At 53.3% G+C, this 13,095-nt stretch overlaps 5 protein-coding genes and 1 non-coding gene across 6 annotated transcripts; 4 read left to right on the forward strand and 2 right to left on the reverse strand.

Annotated features, from left to right (window-relative positions):
• Positions 1-261: 261 nt before the first annotated feature.
• On the reverse strand, positions 262-1,572 carry M406DRAFT_16195 (uncharacterized protein; the record flags this gene model as incomplete). The annotated part of the gene is made up of 7 exons (XM_040915407.1): positions 262-373; positions 444-539; positions 605-984; positions 1,064-1,137; positions 1,194-1,227; positions 1,289-1,308; positions 1,407-1,572. Coding segments are annotated over 7 exons (882 nt in total), but the record flags the coding sequence as incomplete, so codon positions are not given.
• A 1,749-nt stretch (positions 1,573-3,321) lies between these two features.
• M406DRAFT_338830 (FAD-binding domain-containing protein) lies at positions 3,322-5,337 on the forward strand (the record flags this gene model as incomplete). Its single annotated transcript, XM_040921391.1, has 6 exons — positions 3,322-3,378; positions 3,845-4,019; positions 4,086-4,142; positions 4,195-5,069; positions 5,134-5,257; positions 5,330-5,337. The coding sequence occupies 6 exons, from the start codon at positions 3,322-3,324 to the stop codon at positions 5,335-5,337; spliced, it is 1,296 nt and encodes a 431-aa protein (XP_040776310.1).
• Positions 5,338-5,829: 492 nt separating this feature from the next.
• Positions 5,830-7,287, forward strand: M406DRAFT_219175 (uncharacterized protein; the record flags this gene model as incomplete). The annotated part of the gene is made up of 2 exons (XM_040915538.1): positions 5,830-6,004; positions 6,122-7,287. Coding segments are annotated over 2 exons (1,341 nt in total), but the record flags the coding sequence as incomplete, so codon positions are not given.
• A 530-nt stretch (positions 7,288-7,817) lies between these two features.
• On the reverse strand, positions 7,818-7,904 carry M406DRAFT_t62. Its single transcript has one exon. It is a non-coding gene; the product is annotated as a tRNA-Pro (tRNA).
• Positions 7,905-9,265: 1,361 nt separating this feature from the next.
• On the forward strand, positions 9,266-10,350 carry M406DRAFT_338832 (uncharacterized protein; the record flags this gene model as incomplete). The annotated part of the gene is made up of 2 exons (XM_040921392.1): positions 9,266-9,313; positions 9,385-10,350. The coding sequence occupies 2 exons, from the start codon at positions 9,266-9,268 to the stop codon at positions 10,348-10,350; spliced, it is 1,014 nt and encodes a 337-aa protein (XP_040776312.1).
• A 907-nt stretch (positions 10,351-11,257) lies between these two features.
• On the forward strand, positions 11,258-12,969 carry M406DRAFT_36571 (uncharacterized protein; the record flags this gene model as incomplete). The annotated part of the gene is made up of 3 exons (XM_040924003.1): positions 11,258-11,418; positions 11,488-12,771; positions 12,852-12,969. 3 exons carry the CDS (start codon positions 11,258-11,260, stop codon positions 12,967-12,969), a joined length of 1,563 nt encoding a protein of 520 aa, XP_040776313.1.
• Positions 12,970-13,095: the final 126 nt, after the last annotated feature.

Consider the following 13,095-nt stretch of genomic DNA (forward strand, 5'->3'; position numbering starts at 1 on the left):
GTCATCCGCATCATACCACGAGCTCTCCGTCGCCCCGCCCGCTGCGATGGCGGTACTCACATGCCCTTTGTATGTGCCGTCCTCGTCTGTGTCCAGCACGTCTCCATCACCACCATCATCACACGTCTCAAGCGCGATGTCGTCTGTGCCCCGCCCGAATTGAGCGCAGCCGGCCTGGGGGCGGCCCTTGGACGGCAGCGAGCCTATCGTGGGCGGCGGAGCGTGTGTCTTGGAGCTGCCTGTTGTCCTCACGCGCGAGCTGCTCTTCTTCCCGGAGGTGCTCTCGCCGATGAGCCTGGGCGCGACGTGGTGGAAGAACCTGCGTAGCGTGGGGAGCATGCCGCAGATGATGATCAGGTTGGACTCGATAACGCTGTACGCGGGGAAATTAGCACTGCGACAAGAGATCAGAGGGATCAATGGTACAGCAACGTATGACTTACATGAGCAGACTCGCGTCGGCTATCTCCCAGGTATTATCGGGATTTTGCATTAAATTTGGAAGAATGACGGCTCGCAAGATCGAGGTGATAACCGTCCTGTAAAAAGCGTCAGGAACGCCGACGTCCAAAGGATCAAATCGCGGGCGGAGAAACCGACTTACACAGACCCGATCCCGAAGATTCCGAGCAAACCCAGCTTCTGCTTAAGTGGCATATAGTGCAGACCCAACACCATTGGTATAGGCAGGAAGAACAGGATAACATCGGACACGATGTTGAAGATGGCGGTGGCAATGTATAGCGCCGGAGGACTGATGCACGACCCGCTCGTGATGTAGACGTTGAATGCTTTCTCTACGGGGTTGCAAGCGAAGACGAGGCAGAAGAAGATGCCGATCGAATAGGAAACAATGAACATTATGGTACCGAAGATAGACCAGCGCATCCAGGTTGAAGGCGATAGCTTCAGGTAGAATACCAACAATGCTAGCTTCGTGCAAGAACCTGCGACGATGTATATGGGCGAGGATATCCAGAGATTCTAATAGAGGCACCAAAAATGTCAGCATACATCGATAAAAGACCTTGGGGCGAGGTTAGTTGTCACTAATCAGACGTACGAATAGATACCGGTTGAACTGTTCGATTGGTATTTCCCACATATGCACGCCAATAAATCCATTCGCAAACCCATCTGTCAAGTTGTCAGATTATTCACAACAAAACATGACTGGTGACAACCAAACTTACAAACGACGAAAATCTGCGATGCGAGGGCTGTCACCTAGACTCCTTTGTTAGGCTTCAGATCCAAGACCTCGAAGGGAGCACTGCGTCTCGCTTACCCATGACACTGCAAGAAGCGCTGTCAAAACGCAACATTAGCAACTAACCTCTATATATGCTTCAAGCTTCCACAAAAGCTGTATACCGGTAGACGAAGAAAAGAATTCGTAGGCTTACCATCGTCAAGCTGCAAGCTGATACCGGTAACCAGTTTTACATAGACCCGTTGCGCCGTGAACAGCAGCGCCAGCACGATGCCCACACCAAAGCACCAGTATGTCGCAAGGTCGGCATGCCGCTGAGGATGATCAAAGTCGACGACGTAACCGGCTGGAGCAGGTATGATACTGGTTACATTACTCATTGTCACGTGCCCTTCTGGAACAGTAACGGAAACAAAGAAAGCAAAGCAAAGGTGGAACGAAGAATAAAGCAAGACCTCATAGGATGTTCAAACGTAGGGTATCGTCGTGCGACCTTGAAGGAAACTCTCGTTTAATATGTCGAGGAGGTCGAGATGGTGAACAACCCTTGAGCCTCTATGAATGAAGAGAATTGTAGTCCTTTTGGCGAGTCTGAAAAGTCTCATGGGCTGAAGAATCACAGTGGCCAAACAAATCTTGCCTTCAATGGAAAGGTTTCTCCAGTCGTCTGTCTCACTAGGAAGATTTGCGTCCGGGTCTGGGGACCGGGCCTGCCGCCCCCCCCCCCCCCCCCCGAATTAAGGTAGGGGGTATATGCCCGGGGGTTATATCCAAGAGAGACCGCTCCCATAGAAGGTTATTGGCTCACCTTGTTGAGTAGGATATGGAGAGGATGACAATGTTCAAGGATGGCCTGACTCGTCAATTCTAGAACGATACTTTGTGTGCTCAGGTCTGAACCACTTACATAGGAATGATACTAAATATGCATGTTAGCTCCACAAAAGACTCGATCGATCTGGTCCACTTGGCTAGGCGGTCATCTCAACCCCTGTTGAAGAATCCAACAGTCGGGCCTGATTGAGGGTGTTGTCATAGCAGGGAGTGAAATAGGCTGGATGTTTGTATGAGTCGGTGTTTACCACCATGGTATGCGTGTGACAAGACCACATGAGGGTCGCGTGATTAGTATGTTGATATCTGCCTTCTTAACATCGAATATTATCTTACCAGCCCTGATCATTGGCATTTGAATACCCCCAAGCCCTCGTACAAGTACAGAAGACCACAAAGCCCAACCTCGGGAGCTCACAGAATTAATTATCCAAAAACCTTGGTGGACCGTGAGCTCAGCACAAGAACAGCGTAGGGTAATTTCTTCTACATCAGTCACATTTGTGCATGGATACGAAAAGCTGTGTGGAGTGGTGTTATGTTCTTGCGTATTCGTTTGACGGCAGCACGTTAGCCCTGGTCGACCGGCTGTCGTTATCCGCGCACGACCCATTCAGCCTCCCAGCTGAATGGATTTATTGATGCCAAGCTTGGCCGGGTGAGCTTCCGTTGGCTAAGTACTCCACTGATCTGCAGGGTCTGCACATGGCGGGAGGGGGTAATCGGACCCGAGGTGAAGGAGATGGGACAAACCTAAAAAGGTACGTAGTAGTAATTTCGTCTCATATATTGCCAAAAGCTGGGAGTGAAAGGATTTTCACTCGATCGAGATGACATCTAGCAATACTCTGTGCCTATGTCAGGTCCCTGCATAAGTGTGGTGGATGCGTTAGGGTTTGAGTGAGACATGATCTGCAAGCAATCTTGAGGCCTGAAATGGGGAGAACCTGAGTGACGCGGCCAGCTCAACTGCTGTGAAGTTTTTTGAGCCTGCTTCATCGGAAACAAAGTTTTGAAGTAAACCCGCCTAGAGCCCGATTTCATGGTGTGAGATCGGTGCAGGCATGAGGACAAGGCGTATCGACATCCGACGGGGCCTTTGACCGGGGAGGATGCATTGAATGATGTCGTAGAATGTCTTGCTGAACTTCATCGGAAGAGAGCCGGCACACCCTCTTCTCCTTGATTCCACAACATTTGCTGTTCAGTGATTGATGATGGTCTGCATTCGAAACGACCGTGAGGTCTTGACTCGATCCTCTAGGTGATACCTAATGGAACACATTGATGGCAGCTATAGGTTCTGCTGGATTGGCCCGCGGCAAGTTGGGGTACGTAGACGCACTCGCCACACTTATACACACCCTCTTTGCGGGCAAGCCGACCCGAGGAAGCGGGGCTCGCCGTAGAGGAGACATGAAAGAAGAGAGCAAGTATGCGAGCCGAGTGTATCGTTTGGCCTTGCCTGAGCCTACTTTGTCATGTTGTTCGCCACGCCGAACGCTGGGCATAGGTGCTGCGAAATTCGTCAACCTACATTACATGATCTGTTGAGCCTCGCCGTGCAGGTACAAGGAACCTGCTCGAGGAGTTTGTCGGATAGTTGTGTGAGTTTAGTCTCCCCCGCCCTCCTTCGGGTTCCCCTCCTCTTCATGGTCACATTTGTTCGTTCTGTAATTCATATTTTGCGACGAGCGCCTTCATTAGTGCTCAGCCCTGGCGTCGATATCTGGCCTGGTAGACAAGGGATACTTTCCTAACACAATAGAGTATGCGAGCCGCATGGACTCTTACTAGTCCGTCAGTGCAGCACTGGATCCTTGGTGCATTGCCCAGCCACAGACGGCCCAAGACGTCTCGGCTATTTTGACAGTCTTGATTGATAATAGCTGCCCCTTTGGAGTTCGTGGAGGTGGTCATGGGTCGTGGCACGGATCTAACAGCGTATCGCAAGGTGTGACCATTGATTTTGGTGTGCTATTATCCCCAAGCGAATGTAGAGACGCAGAGCCTGCCGACTAACGACGCCATTGGTAAGGGTTCATGAACACGACAACCTACAACTCCACTAGCAATATCGTATCCGTCGCGCCGGGTGCGCATTGGCAAAGCGTCTGACATCCTGTCACCACGTGGCGTGACTGTAGCTGGTGCGCTGGCCGGCACTGTCGGAGCCGGTGGCTTCCTTTTGGAGGATGGCGATTCCTTCCACTCAGCTTCCCACGGCATGAGCTGCGACAGAATTCAGAATTTTGAGTTCGTGCTTGCCAACGGGTCGATCATGAACGCAAATGTAGATGACAACCCAGATCTGTGGTTGGCGCTCAAGGGTGGGTCAGCAAATTTCGGGTTGATCACCCGCTTCGCCATCGAGTCCCCAAACACCTCGGATCCGGTCATTTGGGGCGGTTTACTCGAGTATGAGCTCGCACTTGGTGACGCTGTTCTGGATGCGATGGTGACGTTCAATGACAATGTTCCCGACGACCAGAATACCTTGTCGATCGTTTACTGGGCATACACCTCGACTGCTGGCGGCATGGTCCCCGACGTCGCCCTAGAGAACACGCTCGCGGAGGCAAGCCCTGCAGCGACGGACGTGTATCTCAACATTAGCGGCATCACATCCAATACGCTGCGCAAGGTCGACTTGACCACCATCACCCATTATCTGGGCGCTGGCGAACCGCCTGGGTATTGTGATTTCTGGTACACGCTCCTGCTGCCAAATAGCGCAGAGGTGATGAAGTACGCGGCGAAGGCGCACGAGAACGCCGTCAAGGAGCTGGCGATGGCCATGACGGCTGCTGCCAGCGAGTTCTGTACATTCTGCATGTTTCAGCCCCTGAACAACCTGATTGTGCAACACGGAGCCGACAAGGGCGGCAACGTCCTGGGCCTCGACGCCACACTTGACGGAGCGAATGAGGTGCTGTTCTTGGCAACGCTGGCTGTGAAAGGAGAGGGCAAAGAGGCGGGAGGCCCAGCCCATAATGCAGAACTGGATGGACTTGGTGGCCACGTATGCGGAGAGGTTGGGTGCTGGCTATGGCTGGCATTACCACAATCATGCGAACTCGAACCAGGACCCGTTGAGCTCGGCTGGACCTGAGGCCATTGCGAAGATGTGGACTGCGTCTGCGAAGTACGACCCTGGTGGGGTGTTTCAAAGCCTGGGGACCACAGGCTTCAAGATTCTAAACATGATGTGTAGCAGCAACAGGTCACTGTGTTGATCAGCTGCTCGCTCTCTTGTGTACTGCTGGCCAAATAAAATTGTAGATGATTGATGAATTGTTGACATGAGGTCAAGATTGAGGGCTGTGGAGCAAGTGACGTGCCTGTACAGGCTACTGTAGATAGTAAAGACTACTAACTAAGACCCCCTGTACTCATAATTATAGTGTACAAAAATCCAGGGGCCGGCGCACCCAAGTGACGTCACGCTCAGGCGCGTTCCAGCAGCCTGGGAACAAACCCTCCGGCAAGCATCACACGCGAGCTCTGCGCTGGTCTCCTGCACGATAACCTTACTTGAACCTCTCCGAATGGATCGTGGAGAATGTCAGGTACTTCCAGGCTGACCAGACTGCTAGACTGAGGCCACTGAACCCGAGATGAGCTGCGCGTTCCGTCGCCTGCCGTGCCGCCATCTGGCCAGGCTTGCGGGACCTGTCTCGACATCGTCGCCCGTAAGCATCTCGAGGACGACCACGATACCCAGATTCGTACCGGCAACCGTGAGCTTGGCGAATACTGCGCGGACCCTGAGCTCTTCCCAGCCGACACAGAAGGATGGGTACGAAAAGAAGGCACAGCAGCTCAATCAAAAGGGCTTGGACCAGGAAGAGCAGGAGGTGAGGGCAAAGCAGAACCAGGTCAAGAGACCATGGCTCCGTGAAGACGCAGATAAGCCTCCGGCTGAACAGCCTCAAAAAAAGAGCACAGACACAAAAGGTGAGCAAATATATCTTGTAGATGACACTCTGGTGTCTCGCCGCGCCCGCTCGCTTCCTTAACAGCACCAGGGTCGCCAAACTTACTGTGCTGACTTTATGTTGACGTATTGTGCAGGCAAACTCCTGACAACACCGACAAGACTCCTCAAGCTTATTCTCCCCCTTCCCATCCGCGTCGAGAAAGACAAGGACAACAACGACTCCCACGACTACGCCCGCGCCATCTCCCCTAACGACTCCATCCAACCTCTCGCCCTGCTCGTTCACCCCCAACAGCCGCTCTCCTACGTTGAGCGCCTTGTCCAGGCCGAGCTCCCACCTGTCGTCGAGAATGGCAAGGAGAAGGTTCCCAACATATACTTCCGCGCTGAGGACTCTGCGGCATCAGGCAATAGCCCCACCAGCCGCGACGAGGCGCGTGCGAAGAATGCCTCTGACAAGAAGCAGGAGCAACCACAGCAGCAGCAGAAGGGCTCATCTTCTGGAGACGATGAAGGCGGCAATCCTCATGTCGCCGCCTACTCAGGCCTCGGGCATGAGGCCGAGGGACAAGATGCCACGCCGGAGTCAGATAAGAAGTGGGTCCGCTGGAGCAGCTCCACCGAGATGGGCGACTTCATCCGGGACGCGGCACGGGGCAGGGAGTTTGCCATCGAGGTGGAGGGCTACAATCTCGAGATGCGCGTGAGCGTGCCCTCGTTCAAGGACCGGACCTACTACATGCGCATGCGGCTGCGACGGATGAGCAGGCAGATTGAACACCTCGCCAAGATCAAGAAGGAGTGTGACGAGCTGGCGTACAAGTCGGCGCACCGCCTCGCCCAGGGCGGGTTCGCCGCGCTCGCGACCTGGTGGGGCGTGGTGTACTATGTCACCTTCCAGACGGAGTGGGGATGGGACCTGGTCGAGCCGGTGACGTACCTTGTTGGCCTTACGACAATCATGGGGGGTTATCTTTGGTTCCTCTACATCAGCCGGGACCTTAGCTATAAGGCTGCGATGAACGTCACGGTCAGCAGGAGACAGAATGCGCTGTATGAGACCAAGGGTTTCGACATGCACAGGTGGGAGCAGCTGGTCCAGGAGGCCAACGCGATGCGGCGGGAGATCAAGACGGTGGCTGCCGAGTACGACGTGGACTGGGATGAAATGAGAGATTTGTCTTACTCCAAGCAGGTCAAGAAGGTCCTCGAGAAGGAGCGGAACAAGAGGGGCCAGAGGGATGACGACGAGGAAGAAGAAGATGAAGATGATGAGGCCGAGGTGGTGGAAGAGGAGAAGAGCGTCAAAGACGAAATGGTACGGGCTAATAAGGGTCAATGATGATATACTGATGGAAATGGCGGGTGCCTGCCTCTGTCATGTGACACATCCCTTGCTTCCTTCACAGTTTTCAGGAGATTCCCAACACAAACGTCTAGAGAAAGCATTTATTGCATCCTAGCATTAGAATACCAGAATATTGAATTTCAGCGCAACGTACAGAACTCGGACTTGAAAGTTCCCCAACCAATGGTATACGTGAGCCTCCCAGATTACACACTTTACTACCCGGTCAGATGTTCCGAGGCTCCCTACCTGCAACCAAGTCGTTATACGTTGGTACAGGTAGGCTCAAGTGTTTGTCATGTTGCGGGTGTTCCCACGTGCGCATGTTCAACGACGTAACACCCCTCGATCTCTGACAACACATCACCAGAAAGACATTTATACAGGGAAGAAGAAAAAGAAAGAAGAAAAAAAGGCTAGCAACTGGATCGAAACGCAATTTTGAGTTTAATGTTGTCAAAATAAAACGGAGGGAAAAAACAGGGCTCAATCGGGAATCGAACCCGAGACCTCAAGCATTCTACGTCTGTGGACCCGAAGCTTGAATCATACCTCTAGACCATTGAGCCGTGTTAATGTTATATCCGGGTAAATCTAGTTACTTATAAACGTTGTTAACTTTTGTTACGTTCAATCACCTGACAGAGGATCGTCCAGGCTGACGATCTTCCTCAGTACTTCGTTTCTGTTGTTATACGTATGCTTCATTGAGAGGAACTGAGAAATGAGATGAAACATCACAAATTAATCTGTCAATAGACCCTGTAAGGGTTACGTCCACAGTTCTGGCGCGAGCTTTTACACGAGGCTGTCTGGTCATTATTTATACTTATTTGTTGTTCATTCGCGCATTGCCTGAATGTTGAACTTAAATTGATATTTTGTTGCTGCATTGATCCTGCGCCTTAACTTCCTTAGATAGTATTTATCCGATGCCCATTCTCTCACGTGGCTTATTCATTGCAGTACACTGGCACTGGTAATTGATGTTACATCTTGCGGTTCCCACTGCAGCAATTTGCCTAGACGGGGGCGCAGACCTCTGCTCCTTGCTGCCCCATACTACCAGACTGATCAGTCGTGGCTGTGCGCCCAAAGAATAATACGCACAGCAAATGAGCAATGCCATGTTACCAATACAGGGTTCATCGCGCTCCACTAAAGACCTTCTCGATCTGGGCATTCTTCAAGCCTAGGATTACGCCGTAAACCACCCCGGGGCACAAATGTGCGTCTCCGAACCCGTTCTCGTGATGGTAAAACAGAAGTAGCAAGTATTTGTCGTCTTCCACGCAGGAGCAGGCAGAACTGGTGACTCTGACTCTCTCAACAAGGTGCAGGGCCGGGTTCGCTTCTATATTTGCATGCAAGCCCAACAACATTGGACGAGGTTTGGAAGCTAACAAGTAATTCGTAATTAGTATACTTGGGAGATGTCTCCTAATGAACAAGCGCCCTGGACCCTATCAGATGATCTGCTATATCAGATCTCATAAAAACGTTAGTACCCATTCATTGGTAATCATGTACACTTGCTCACCTTTTGTTGGCTGTCATACTTTACCCTCTTGCCTTTTTGTTCAATGTGATGTGTTAAATCATGCAGGAGGCCTACCCCACTGCTTTTCATCATGACAAAAGGATGGAACGAGGTTGCCTGGCATTTAATATTAAACGGGTTGCTCGTCCACCCTTTTGCTAAAACTTCGACTTCCCCGTAGCAGTTCTCCTGGTTAATAATCTGTCTAAGAATCAAGACCACTCGGCCACATCAATAAATAAACACTGAGCAGCCATGGACATGCCTCAACAACGCCCTCGCGCGGTAAGCGCCGACAATATGTCTGAAGACAAAACTTCTACAAGATGCGAAAACACTGGGGAAAGCAATGATTTTATACCCGCCAATGTACGCATCAAGGAGTATTTGATGGAGCATGCGCCCATCTTTGTCAGGCTGGATGAGATCAGGCGAAAGGTACCTTGATTTGACGGTCATCGGGCCATCCCACTACCATAATTTTGAGCTCTTCTGACTTGTTCATACAGGGCTGGGAGAGCGAGGAAGGGAATCGGTTCTTCGACAGACAAAAGAGACAGGCTGATGAGGGCAGCGAGGAGACGCAGAGATATCTCAACAAGATGATGCAGGCCATTGCCGACGAGATGCAGCGGATGACGGGAGCATTCACAATTTGCGATAGAGCATACAGTGCCGTCGACAACGACAGACAGAGACGGATCCTCGACTGCTGCATGGCTCCAGGAACATACCTACAGGCAGCGCTCGAGCATAATCCTGGCGCCGGTGCTCTGGCCTTCACCCTGCCGCCCCCGCTTGGTGGGCACAAGCTGCTGCTGGAGGAAGACGAGACTCGAGGCCTAGTCATTAAGCTCCTCGATGTGACGATGCTTGCAGCCGATATGGGTGTCACGCCAGACGAGATCCCTCCCGACCACCCAGACGCGGCGGCGTTCCTACCGCAGCAGGTCGAGCCAGGCCGACACTTCGACCTGGTCCTATGTGACGGGCAGGTTTTGCGCACTCACGAGCCGCACAGGGCTGCGTACCGCGAAAGGCGCGAGGCGCGCAGGCTGACACTCACACAGCTCATTCTAGGGCTGGAGCACCTGCGGCCCGGGGGCACGATGATTGTCCTGCTCCACAAGGTCGAGGCCTGGGATACCGCATGCCTCGTGCGCACGTTTCACGCCTTCTCTACTGTGCGGCTCTTTAAGCCTCGACGGGGTCACGCCAAGCGTAGTTCCTTCTACATGATCGCGACAAACATCCGGGCTGAGGACCAGGCGGCGGTTGCAGCGGTGGAGGAGTGGAAGGCGACGTGGAAGGTTGCAACGTTTGCGAGCGAGGACGAGTATGCGGCTTCTCGACAGGAGTGTGTAGGTGTTGACGAGCTGCTGGATCAATTTGGACCGGAGCTGATATCTCTGGGACATCATGTCTGGAGAGTTCAGGCTGAAGCCCTTGAGAAGGCTCCATTCAACCGCAGGTGACCACTGAATGCTGGTCTTGTACGCAGTCCTGATTTTGAGCTCAATACTATGACAACAATGACATACCTTTTCCTGCATTGAGTACTTTTATGTCACTCAAGAGGCAGCTTCCCCGTCTTCAGACCCTCCCTCATTACCACCGTGGGTCCCACGCTGCCTGGTGTGCTTCATTTGGCGTTTTTTACATGAGCTCGAGGTAACCAAGGCAGCCAATAGCGTGTTGTACAATGTCCATTACGCTTACAAGAGTGTCGTTGGGGTGCAGGCCTACAGGGAGGAGGCCTAAAGCTATACCACGATAGTGGGTTGCTGACCATTACAGTCGCTGTGGTTCGCAAGTTTTCCAGGCTGCCCAGGCGCTGAGGCCGACAAGTTTCAGGCGGGTGGCCCCGCTAGAACAGGCTTGGCAGGCGCGGTAAGCTACTGAGGACGCCACCCGCCAGCGCTGGCCCACGCTGGCTATTTCCTTACGTAGGTGACTGCTCCCTATCGCACGATAACGGCATGCTGCTCGCAGGTCACCCCGCCGTGCCCCGCCTATTCAACGCTGCAACCCACCAACCCCTCTTCTCGACCTTCACACATATATGAGAGCAGGTTTCAAGGCCAGGACATTACGCACAGATGTCATGTGGATTTTTTTCTCTCACGGATGTCGTCTCTCTCGCTCAGACTTTCGACTGTTCGCAGCAGTTGGAAGACCATGCTGGCCAGGGCTGCTCAACTGAGGCTCGACTGAGGAGATGACATCCTGGGACGGCTACAGCATCTGACGACGAACCCCTCACTGCATCACCCCACCTACCAACACGCAACAATAGAGCCAGCAAAACCACTCTTTTCTTCTTTTTCTGTGTGAGCAGGCGCCTTTTATCTCGAGAGAAATATTGCATGGACTCTAGCCATCATGAGCCCCTCCACTATTTACCTGCCAGACGGGCAGACTTTCACCGTCCAGCCCGTCTTCGCAGGTCTGTTCTTCAAGAGTCACGAGCTCAACAAGCACCACCAGACCCCTTTCCCCGCAGGATGGACCATCGTCATACACACAGAGGATGATGGCAGTGAGTCTGATGCTATGGTCGTCGACCAGCCCGGCCACAAGAAGACCAGCTCGAACGCCACCGCACTCAACAGCAACAACAACGGCCTCGACGCGTCAGCCATCAGCCGGCCTCACATCCACTCCTTCAAGAAGCCGACACTCCAGAACGATACCCTCTACATATCGTCTATATCCAACCCCTCCTCTGCAGACTTCAAGCCTCCCGCCTCTCCCACGCGCCAGATCGCCATGATGTTGTGGATCAGCCTCTACTGGTACTTCCACCAGCCTGCACCGTCCAAAATACTCCCGCCGACCGAGAAATCAGGGCTCACAGCTGTGGAGGGAAGGCCCCGTGGGGAGTGGCGCATACAGATCAAGAGGGATGGCGTGTTGAGGGGCCGCAATCTCATACCCAAGCTGGAGCGTATGGGCCTGATCGCCAGCCTCGATTCGGCCGTGGGCTCGTCCCTTGACGACACGGGCGACGAGTGGGCCAACATGTTTGTCTCGCAGCAGATGTTCTGGCAGATCCCCGGCCGCCTCTTCCTTTTCACCCTCCAGCCAACCTCCAAAGGCGCGAGCTCACACCCCGGATCCCCGGTGTCCTCGAGGCCAGGCAGCCCGGTTCGGGACCGTGGGAGCAGCTCTGCATCTCAGCAGCAGCCCAACTCGCCAGCCTTCCACCTCACTGCAGACGTTCCTGGCGCGCCGCCTCCACAGACGCTGATGGCCAGCCCGACCTTTCCCATCGGGCCGTACTTCTCCTCCTCCCACCTGCCGACCTACTACCCGCCTGCGCCTTTGCAGTACACTTTCAGCAACAACACACGTCACCCTGTGCGGCCCAAGCCCCCGCGTATGGGCGAGGTCTTTTACACCCGTTACATACCCAGCGCTGGACAGTATTTGTCGTTCCGTGTCGCCTCGTCCAGTCCGAAGCCTGTGCCGTACCTGGGCCCCGTGTCGCCGTCCGCGGCTGAGAAGACTAAGAGCGGTTCCCACAGCCACCTCACCACGCTGTGCGATATCGTCCTTGTGCAAATGTGGCTATCGAACCCCCGTGTCGCAAAGTTCTGGGGCGGGTACGTGCCCAACTTTCTGACCAATGCGCTGGCAAGCAGGCACTCCTTCCCCGTGATAGGAATGTGGGACGGTGTACCATTTGGTTACTTTGAGGTCTACTGGGTCAAGGAAGATGTCTTGGGCCGGTACATCAGTGCCGACGACTTTGATCGGGGTATACATGTCTTTGTTGGTGAGGAATGGGCGCGCGGCAAGGTCTCGAGCTGGATGAGCGCGTTGGTGCACTGGATCTTCTGTGCGGACTACAGGACCGCAAGCGTGTGTATGGAGCCGAGGGTGGATAATGCGAGGTGAGTGTCATCCCTATATCTACGAAAGGGAGCCGAGATCCTTGTTTCCTGCTTTTCATAGGCTGACATGTCTCAAACAGGTTCATTCAGCATCTACAACACGATGGATTTGTTGGCGAGAAGCAGATCTCATTTCCACATAAACAATCCTGGTTCGGGCGTCTTCGCAGGGAGACCTGGGAGGGGCCTTCTCTGTGAGGTCCATGACAAAAGAAATACAAGACGATATACGAACGACACATTTTGCATCCATTATTGAGAGCAGCAGCACCACCACGTGCTCGCTACAGTCGGTTGCGGCACAATTTTGCACAAGATAGTGCC

Source organism: Cryphonectria parasitica (assembly GCF_011745365.1).
Source record: "Cryphonectria parasitica EP155 unplaced genomic scaffold M406scaffold_4, whole genome shotgun sequence".
NCBI classification, from domain to species: domain Eukaryota; kingdom Fungi; phylum Ascomycota; class Sordariomycetes; order Diaporthales; family Cryphonectriaceae; genus Cryphonectria; species Cryphonectria parasitica.